Source organism: Ylistrum balloti, unplaced genomic scaffold (assembly GCF_031769215.1).
Source record: "Ylistrum balloti isolate Yb309-2 unplaced genomic scaffold, AGI_CSIRO_Ybal_v1 Utg370058, whole genome shotgun sequence".
Taxonomy (NCBI): domain Eukaryota; kingdom Metazoa; phylum Mollusca; class Bivalvia; order Pectinida; family Pectinidae; genus Ylistrum; species Ylistrum balloti.
Window position 1 is genome coordinate 312,092 of NW_026782107.1, and position 11,057 is coordinate 323,148.

The 11,057-nt window shown below is 34.9% G+C and overlaps 1 protein-coding gene across 1 annotated transcript; it reads right to left on the bottom strand.

Moving 5' to 3' along the window:
* Positions 1-262: 262 nt before the first annotated feature.
* Positions 263-10,722, bottom strand: LOC132549449 (kelch domain-containing protein 4-like). The gene is made up of 12 exons (XM_060213394.1): positions 10,604-10,722; positions 9,552-9,643; positions 8,282-8,360; positions 7,818-7,916; positions 6,982-7,118; positions 6,233-6,325; positions 4,886-5,112; positions 4,548-4,693; positions 2,186-2,277; positions 1,057-1,582; positions 635-731; positions 263-499 (listed from the first exon to the last, which is right to left on the bottom strand). Exons 1-12 carry the CDS (start codon positions 10,715-10,717, stop codon positions 288-290), a joined length of 1,914 nt encoding a protein of 637 aa, XP_060069377.1. The 5' UTR covers positions 10,718-10,722; the 3' UTR covers positions 263-287.
* Positions 10,723-11,057: the final 335 nt, after the last annotated feature.

Consider the following 11,057-nt stretch of genomic DNA (forward strand, 5'->3'; position numbering starts at 1 on the left):
GAGTTACAATGATAATTAAATATACTTCAGGTTATGAAATGGCGATGCCTAAAAACGTTTTGCTCCGTTATCAGAGGCAAACAGTCAATGTTGAAAGAGTTGTCCCCCTTTACTATTCTATAAGCGCGGTGGATTTATCTCCCTTACATCATCTCATTGCTTCCATTTATTGTTTCAATTACAACATAATATGTGAGATTACCAATAAACACATGATATATGAGATAAAGATAACACAAGAATTCTTAGTTTCAATGTCACTGTATTTAGTAAAAGAACACATCCAATCACTGATCACAGTACTCTTGGCACAATTCTTTAGCAAACTTTGTAATTGTTCTTTTAGTCACTTTGAGATCTTCTTTTTTGAAATATTTCTGTGACTGTGTTTCCCAGAATTCCTTAGTTCTCTCAAAATATGTCATCACTTCCTCTTCCTCTAACCTTTCTGGTACATCACATCCTTCCAATATTGCTGCAATGTCTTCATCTGAATCATCTACAATCAATACAAATATATCAGATATGATGTTGATAAGTTGACATAAAATCATGATTTCTTTACCGTTAATGATAAATCAATACAATGAAATACATTAAATGTCTCTTCTTCGTGTTCACTGATATGTTTTACCTTCATCATCATCATCATCATCATCATCATCTTCTTCTTCCTTGCCTCCGCTTGCTCCTTTAGTCTCATCATCATCCGAGTCAGACTCGTCCCAATCCTAACACAGAAAAAAATTTCTTTATCAATGATTTCTAAAACAGTGTAGTTTTAACTCTCTAACACACTGTAACTTTCTCTCTCTAACACAACAGCTTTCACTCTCTAACACACTGTAGTTTTAACTCTCTAACACACAGTAACTTTCACTCTCTAACACACTGTAGTTTTTTCTTCCTTACAAAATGTAGCTTTCTTATCTCCATCAACAAACAACTTTTATCAAAATATATATAAAGCTATATGTTTTTACTTGTAAATATGTTCTGAATCTACACATAAGTTCATAAAAACTGTCACATCTGGTTGACAGTAGATAAACCTACCAGTGTCTGTTTGTTCTGTATAAGTACTGTCCAGTCGTCCAGTTTATGTAGATCTAGAGAGTAAAAGTCAGAGAATGTGATCTGTCTGTCTCCCACCTCACACAGTCCTCCATACAGAAACAACTCCCCACCTCGTACTGTCATTAGAGCACCCATCCTTGGTGTTGGCATAAAAACCTCCACATCCATAGACTCCTCCTCCATGTCTTCTGTCTGTCCAGCAGGCTTCGGACCCATCGTCACCTTGAAGATGTCTTCTTCACCCTCACCTGACCCTTGACCTAACCTTTGACCCAACCCCTGGTCAATGTCTTGACTACTTGTACTACAGTTTGTGTCCTGACTTTGAACATCTGTCTCAAGATCAAGTTTTAATTTTTTTATATCTTCTTCTGCTTCCTCCACATCCTCATCTTCCATGTCATTATCCTCCTCATCATCTTCCTCTTCATCACTTCCATCATCCTGTCCTTCTTCTTTTTTCTTTCTCCTTTTCCTCTTTTCAGTATTAACAGATTTCTTGCCTCTGAAAAATTATTATCATTCAAGATATAGAGGTTTTCCATAATGAAGATGTTCTTTTGTGCCTGAACTAACAGTAGCTTTATATGGATATGTTTAACAAAAGGTTCCATGAAACTAACAAATTGGAATGGGGTGGTCAGGTGGCACAGTGGTAACACCCTCCCCTTTCACCTAGCCGTCTAGGGTTCAATTCCCGGGACGGACGTGAAAAGGTAAAGGCTCACCTGCCTGACCACGTGGGTTTTCCCCGGGTACTCCGGTTTCCTCCCACAATAAGACCCCTCGTGCGCTTACATCCAGGCCAACAAGAGTGATAAGCATATGTTGAAATACCTAGTTTTGCATTTGTTGTAAAATAAAGTTTATATTTAAAGTTTATATTTAACAAATTGAACTCTAAAGAATACATGTTCATTTTGACCAATCAGAACAGACCACTTGACCACATTAGTTTTACCTATCAGAACAAGCCAGCTGACATCTTGAAACTTTGATTGATAAGAATACATATATGGTTAACGGGAACCTAAAGTCTGACCAATCAGAACACACTTAGGGTCAGGAAAACCTCAAGAACACTTAAGTTTGACCAATCTGATTATACCTGAGAGTGAGGGGGAACCACTTGCCCCTCTCCAGATCCAATGTGTACATTTCATTAAAAAACAAACTGTCCAGGTCTTCTTCATCCTCCACCTAAGGAAACATATACATGTAGATTTTTATCTTTTCCACAAGTAATGGTAATTCATGCTTCAAGTCTTTTACATCTTTTAGATTTTACAGTCTACATCATAAAGAGTTGACTGATTATTCTGCTAAAAACCTTCCTTACTGTTAGATACAGGGCTCTCAATCTGCCAGATTTGGGGCCGAATTCCCAATGTAAAATAGTATCTTTTTTTCCCAATTTAGACTCCAAGTTTTCCCAATTCTAAGGAAAACACAGCTATTTTTCCCAAAATGGGGTGTGAGAGCCCTCAAATACTCCAAATCATAACGATGAAGTCAGTGTATAAAGTCTTCATTATCAATGGCACATAATTTTTGAATGCAAGGTTAAAGCAGTTTTATCTCTCATGACAAACACTAGAATGTACCAATTACATAACAGAGCTTTTAAAGATATTTTCCCATTCAAAAATAGTAAATCATGTTTCATCATTTTTTTTTACCTAGATATTTCATAAACATTACTAAAATACAGTAAATTTCTTAACCACATGTATTCTATACTTATAAATGAAAGTCATATTTGGAAAGAACAGAAAAAATAGGATAGACTTCATATCTAAAGAACAATGCAATATCTCTACTTTGTCAATTAGACAAAGTCTGTGTCTGTTGACAAGATATCAATGAACAGACAAGTAATGTCACCTAAGTGTATATCACTGAGTGTACCATGTGAAACTATAAGAATTAACAGCATGTTTGCATGCGAGATACAGATATTCTATCAAGGTTATAAAATTCAGGTTCAGATCAATGGCTTTGCCAAGGTTTTCAACCCACACTCTATACCTGAGAGTAGAATATCCATTATCCCACATGGGTGTCCTACATAATATTCACAGGTGGGTGAAACATTTTTGGCTGCCTTTATGTACCCAATCACATTATCGACTTCCTATCCACTGAATTTGTCCTTGTAATATTTTTGATATGTCACTAGAGTAATATACCCTGGAGTGTTTTTTATTGGATGTGCTAAGTAGAAGGCAGTTGTGATGTCATAATATAGACAATGTTACATCATGGACTGAAACTGTTGAAATGAAATTACTGCATCCATTGGACTTTTTTGTCCACATTTCAACTTTAAAACTTTTCAAAAAGTTAATTTTCTGAGTTATGTGATAAAGCACTACCAGTATCTTGTTTCCATATCATATGCAATATGATAAAATTCATTTGAAGTTTTAATATTTGCGCGTCAAGGCTAACAAAAAATACAAGAGGTCCAAGAGCCTTAATGGTCACCTGAGTGACAATTATCCTTGTAACATGTCATGCGAGAGATTATTTTGTATATTGTACATGATGCAAAACTGTGCATAACATTAAGGGTTGTCCAATGCTAACGCTTCTAACCAAGTTTGAATTAAAAGAAATTACACTCAAGATTTGAATTTTCCTATATAAAATCTTCCATCAAACAGCAGAAAATCTTTGAAATTTCAGTCAATTTGACCAATTTTTGTCCCCACCTATCAGCCCCTGGGGGAGTTATTCATGGACAACATGTGCATCTAATCAAACTGTCAGCTTATACTAATGAAAAAAAAGAGAATTCTAACCCAGTTTGAACTATTTCTGAAAGAAAATAAACAAATTATTCTCAAAAATGTAATTTTTCTATATATAATATCATAAATTGCCCCCTCTCCTAGGGGATATGCGAGACCCTCGGGTCATGAAATTTACAATTTTGATAAACCATCAGAAAGCCTTTCCATCCATGAAGAGTACTAGATTCTACAATATCTGGGTATTGATTTTTGAAGTTTCAATGAATTTGACCCATGTTTGACCCCGCTCCTCAGGCCACTGAGGGTTGGGGACCATATAATGTACAATTGTAGTGTGCCTTTAGCCATGGAAGGTTTTTGAAAACTTTCATTGAAATTGGTTCAGGATTCTCCCAAAAAAGTTGAAATTCTGAAAAGTTTATGATTCACAATGAACGAAGTCGGACAAAAGGGAATCGCAATAGGTCACCCTGAGACTTTTTTTCAGGTAACCTAAAAACTTCCAAGACTTAAAAATCTTACATGTAAAACCTTAAGAACCTATACTTACAATATTACTATAGCTTTCCAAAACAGTATGTCAGATAGAACGTTCAACTACAGGGAGATAAAGTCTACCATCGCCCAGAATCTTCCAGTCGAACAGGTACAGAAATCTATAAAGTTTCATCAGTTATACCAAAAATAAACCACACAATATTGTTATACTGATACCTGGTCATACACGCCTCCAAAGCAGACAGCTCTATTACCAGGAGTAAGAGCCAGTGATACACCACACCTGGGTGAGGGTTTGGTACCAGACTGTTTCATGTGGACCCATTTCCATTTCAGAGGTGCATTCTCATCTTTTACTTTACCTGCGACAAAAGTTCATAACTGATTCTTTACTGACAATCATCTGTATTCTATAGATATAATCCAGAAATAATTTGTATGTATGCATGTTTGTTTGTGTTAAATTCAATCAATTCAAAATTTATTGTACATAGTGTTCCCTATCTCATATACAAACATCTCTCTCAAAAATTGTGTGACCTATGTTAACTGACCTTCAGTGGTCAGCATAACCATGTCTGTGTGAACTGTGCCCTTGTCAGCGTCACGCTTGACTTTCTCCTTGCTGTACCCTCCATAGATGATGACCTTGTTTTGATCAGGAATGGCAGCCATCATACATCCTGACCTTGGGGCTGGTGGGGCTCCTGAGGGTTCCAGCTTGTTCCAAGAGTAATTCTCCAGGTCAAACGCATACACATCATTGTAGTACTTATAATCTCTGTAGAAAAAGTAACACAATGTAATCCAAAGAAGTGATCTTTATTGAAGTATTCACAAGAAACAAATGGTCCAGTGGGCCTGTGTATCACTCATCTTAAATAATAATACATGTAGATTATTAACTATACATTATCTGAAATTAATTGATGATTTTTTAATTCATCATTTTGAAAATTTGGTTGAAATACAACTTTAGCAACTCATCTCAGTCTTTATAAAAAAACTGAATCACCGATTTTCTGCACAAAATTTGATGAATATTCTGTTGATATACATGAAGTGAGAAAGACTTTATACATTTTCCTTTATTTCTCCTATTGGGCCATACCCCTTCTGTCATCTATTCAAAACTGTACTATCTCTTTTATTACCTTAAAAGACTGTTGAATATAAAGGCCATTCAGGAAAACACAACTTCATATAATCATTAAACCCTTCTGATTTTCAAAGAAAATGGTTAAAAACTAAGAAAGAAAATTTCAAGACAAGATTTAAATGCTAAAAAAAACAAAGCATAATTACTTCTACAAAAATTGATGAACCCAGCAGCTGTTTACGAAATCATGTTATTGTTATCATTCCTACCAATTTTGAAAGAAACTGATTGAAACTGTTGGCAGAGATCTCAGGACAAGATTCAGATTATGAAAAAACACAAAGACCAGAAACAAAAATATTTGAATCAAAATGCTGTTAAGAAAAACCCAACTTTTATATTGTACAACATTTGAAATACAATACCGGTACCAATCTTTGTAACCTAAAAAATGAAAGATTCTACTATACTAGTCTCCCTCATATCATGTGAGCCAATGTGAGAAATGTTAGATATAGAGTGATCTCCCTTCTTCCAAAACTGTTATGGAGCTCAAATTGGCAGTCAGGATTTGACAAGAGGTTAGTTAAAAACTTTAAAAAGTAAAAGTTTATGACGGACAGACATATAGATGAACAACTCCATACCGTTAGTATGTCCCTTCAAATTTTTTGATAAATAAAAATGTTATTGAAATGGTATTTTCAACAGTAAACATACTCATTTCAATTAAACTTTTTGTAAACACTTAAACTGAAATACACATCACACTACTTTAACTTTAATATAATAAGACTTTTACCTGATATTGTCATGGAAACCACCAAACACAATAATGTGTTTTTTACAATGAACCATTCGGTGTCCACTTCTACTAGCAGGAGCCCCTGGGGCACTGTAACACCAAAATCAATGTCTGCATGAAAATAAAACATAGGACATGACATCAAAACCCACAATTATAATCAACACCATAGATTTGATGTACATACATTAGACAAGAAGTGAGAATATCAAGTCATCTTGGTCAAGTCACAACCATTATTAAAGGAAAGTGCTACTTACTCATATAATTAAATATAAAGATATAAACGTTATTTATTTTACAACAGTTGTATAACATATTATTTCAACTGGTTCTAATCATTCTTGTTGGCTCGGATGTAAGTGTGCAAAGGGTTTTAATGTGGGAGGAAACTGGAGTCCCCAGGAAAACCCTCTTAGTCCGGCAGGTGACTCCTTACTTTTTCACATCCGTTCTGGACAGCTAAATGAAAGACAAGTGTATTACCACTGCACTACCCGACCACCCAATAATCAAATTTAGTGTATATAAATAAGCACGTTTTCACATTTTATGTATTTCAACTCAACATTAACATTGAAATTCAAATGAAATATTATTGTGCTTAAGAGCTGTAACTTAAATTTATCTATTCCTTTACTAACCTTTAAGAGTAATGACCTTGCCCTATTCCTTTACTAACCTTTAAGAGTAATGACCTTGCCCTAACCTACCTAATAGAGAGGAATGACCTTCTCCTAACATACCTAATTTTTTCCCATGCCTTTTCTTTGATGTGGTAGACCCAGAGTTCCTTGTAGTGGTAGAATTGTGACTGTGTAGGGCTGGCGAATTCCCCTCCAAATATCCAAAGCTGTCCTCCTCCTTGTTTTAAGGTTATTGCCTACAACAACAGAACACCAAGGTCAAAATTTACATGTCACCTTAATCAAAAAAATCCAAAAACAAGCATGTATATCACATTATATAATAGCTTGATATGAAGTATGTACAATAGTGACATTTTTGCTACAGAATCTGTGGAAATTGTTCTACATTGCTTTGCTGTATTAATCTATAGTTAACTTTATGAATATGTGTATTGATGAATGACAGTTTTGTAAATTTCACATCTCCATATGTTTTCCCAGGAAGTTACAGAGTATTGATGTTGATAGAGATGTGTAAACTGACAGGAGCTCCAGATTTGTTTCCTTTAACAGCGATGAAATCAACCCATTTGTGACTTTTCACCTCTTTTTGGAGAAGGCGTAGAGTAGTATGATAATACAATCTTTATCTATTTTTCAACAATTGCAAAACAAGCTATCAGCTTATCTTAATAACTCTTGTTGGCCCGGATAGAAGAGCATTAGGTGTCTTACTGTTGGAGGAATTAGAGTAACCAGGGAAAACCCCCATGGTCAGGCAGGTGACCCATACCTTTTCACATTCCTTCCTGGAATCAAAACCCCGAACGGCTGAGTGAAAGGTTAGTCAATACCACTGCGCCACCCGACCAAGTAGAGTAGTAGTGTAAACATACCTTGTGGGAGTGTATAGATAGCTTATGCTTGTGAGAATAAGGGTCCAATATACATACCTGATGTGAACTTCTTGGTGTTGGAGCATTTGGGGCAGTGACCTTAGTCCACTCCTTCTTTTTGATATTGTAGAAAAACAGGTCGTTGTACATGTAAGTCTGTGAACCATCAAGCTGACATTGTAGTACATATTACATACACCCAAAATAATTCCTGGTAGATTAAGAAGCAACAAGTTTCAAAAGTCTGTTGTCTTTTTTTTACAATTTCACCTAACTGGCACTTCCTGCTATTGAAAAGTATTACATTTCAAAAACATTCATCTGCTTTTCACTTAATTTAACTAAAACATTGTCAGTATTGAAAACTTGCTGATTTCAGGAAAATTATTTCTTCACCGAGTAGCTAATACACACAGGCAAACATACTAAGCACTGTACTATGTAGGGCTTGGTAGTGCAAACATAACGACTAATATATACACACAGACATTATGTATATTGATTGATAAAAATGTATTTACCTTATTGCCAGTGCAGTACTCTCCACCAAACATGATCAACTCCTCTTTGGTAGGATGTGAGGACAATGTCATATTGCATCTGTGAAAAAAAATATATTTCAGACTTACAACGAAAAAAAAGTTTTTTGTTGCATTTATGTTGCAAATTTCACTCAAAAATCAAAATAATCTATTTATATCAACAGTAACTTATTTGAGAAATACTCATGATCATGCATTTGTATTATATAAAAGCAGTCAAAATTCACTCTTTGTAAATGTGCCTCCAAATACAATAGTTGCCGAACCCAAGTCTGAAAATCCTTCAGACTTTTCTATATAGGACGGTATTTACTACGAATTTGTATATGTCATGTTCAGACTATGCAGCGAGCCCTCCAGTGACTTTACCCCTGCATTCTATCTCTGATAAGACATCCTGTAAAGCATGCAGCAAATGCAACATCATATGTTACCTGTAAAGATTGATCACGTTGTTTTTTGTGGCGATCATTTGAATGTCATATAACATTCATTTGTATTTTCAGTGGGACAAACCTTTATTCATTTTTATTTGTTAATTGTGTAACCCTGGCAAATACTAGCCGCAACATACCGTTCTGCTAGAGAGAATTTCTCTTTAGCTCGATCGGTTGAGCGTCAGACTAGTAAGCCAGGGGTCCTGGGTTCGATTCCTATCGATAACTCTGAAATAAATAATGACCTCTGTTACATTAGATACCACTCTATTGAACTATGTTTAAGTGTTATATCTACATAATTATCAAATGGAAAATTTGAAAGAAATTTTCTGAATCACATAAAAACAGGGCAGTGTTAGCCTTTTTTGTAATTTTATTTCTGGGTGTGAGGAAATCATGATCAGTTCTTTTTCTTGTAAAATGTTGTAAGACTAAGAATCAGTTGAAGCCCCTCAACACTCACTTTTACTGTTGACTATGCTGATCTCCAACATGGCGTTTTCTAAATCTGACATGGAATGTTAAATACTATTGTATTTACAATTTGAAATTTGCCACAAAGTTGTTTTCTTTATTGATATCACAAGCAATTACATGTCAGTATTGTAAAGAAGTCGTAATACAATAAGAAAGAAAACCTACAACCAATCATAGCTCTGTAAATAGGGTGGGAAACACAGACATATCAGCAACATCATATTGTTAGTTGATAGGCACAAATCTCTACAATTTATACAATTTTTGTGTGAAGCAATGATATGTTATCAGTAATACAAGTGTCACAGTATCTCATATCTACTCATACAAACCTTGGTGATGGGGGATCACATTTTTCCTCAACCACTTGCACTCTTTTCTTGTCTTTGTTTTGAAACTCTGCTATTAGCTTCTCAATGTCATCCTAAAATAGAAAACTTATAGGTTACCTGTGTGAAAATCATTAAAAGCCTTTTCACCTACTTAAAGAGAACTGAGACCATTTCACAGGAAGTCAATTGAACAAATACATGGGTGTTTAGATGGACTTTAATCCAAGTAAAGGATCAAGTACATCCCTACTTAAAAAATATGAAAATGTTATGACAGGTGACTTGTTGCAGTCAGCAAAATAATGCTTCATAATAAATCGGACTATCTATCTAAAATTTCATTTTTGTCTTGGTTGTGACCAAGACTATGTACGAATTGAGATTACATGTCGCCTTACTACATGTAGCTTCGGCTGGTGGGAATTTCCCTTTATTCAAGCAGTACAGTGCTAGACTAGAGATTACAGGGTCACTAGTTTGAACCAAGCCAGAGTAAGGGTGTTTTTCATTACTATTTCCAGGGAGCTGCAGATTTGGTGCTATGAACATAAAATCGTGGATAGAGAGTTGTGATCAAGACAGAAATAAAATAGCAGACAGGCAAGACAAGACAAAGATTTAAATCATGGAAGATAGTAAGAACCTAATGATATTGTGGTACATTCATAGAACATATATGAAGATGATTAAACGGGAAAAAAGAAATGACAAACTCAAGCATCATATAGGTAGTGACCACATAAAAAAATCTGTATGTGACATATGCCCGTCAAACCGTTTTCTATTCACATGAAACAGAGAAGTGTCGATTTACTTCGGGTAATTTAATACTGCCACGAACACTCATTATTGGATTATTCTGAACACTGAACAACGAAACTAAACCTGCATTTACAACCCAACAAGTAATATATGTAACCACTTCAAATACAAATCGAGAAGTCATAAGAGATATGCTGGTGTCTATCATAAAGTGAAAAAAACAACATAGAACATTTAGTTGATGATATATAAGTGTACAGTATATGATCCGATCTACGGCGTTTACGTACCTCTCCCTTTTCTGCGAGTTCTTTTTTCGCCCGTTTTTCAGCATTTCTTTCTGTCTTCAACGCAGTCTTCTCTTTTCCTTTCCCTTTCTTATCTTTCTTATTTTTCTTGCCCATTTTGTTAGATTGGAATTAGCTATACGTATTTCGCGAATTTTAGCAATAGCCGCATGGTTATTTCTCAATGTCAATTTGGCGTTTGTATTTTCGTTGTCCCAGGACACAACCATTTCAAACGTTTTTGTGATGCTGATTGATGATTTTATCATCGGTGATGCTCCACCGAAATATTTCAAAAATAAAAGATAAAATTTTCGTGTACATTATTTACAGTGATTAATAAAAGAACACAACTGAAGAAGATATTCATCATTATTTTATGTGTGTTTCAAGATGATTTTATATTTCTTAATATTTACAGTTCTGTGAAAACCCATATCTACTGGTCACATTTTAC

Bases quoted from the DNA above. Each gene is read 5' to 3' on its own strand.
- LOC132549449 (XM_060213394.1), bottom strand. From the start codon at position 10,717: ATGGGCAAGAAAAATAAGAAAGATAAGAAAGGGAAAGGAAAAGAGAAG. The intron at 2,278-4,547 runs GTATCAGTATAA...ATGTTTCCTTAG, and splicing joins TTGGAGGCGTGTATGACCAG to GTGGAGGATGAAGAAGACCT. The intron at 1,583-2,185 runs GTATAATCAGAT...ATAATTTTTCAG, and splicing joins TGGTTCCCCCTCACTCTCAG to AGGCAAGAAATCTGTTAATA.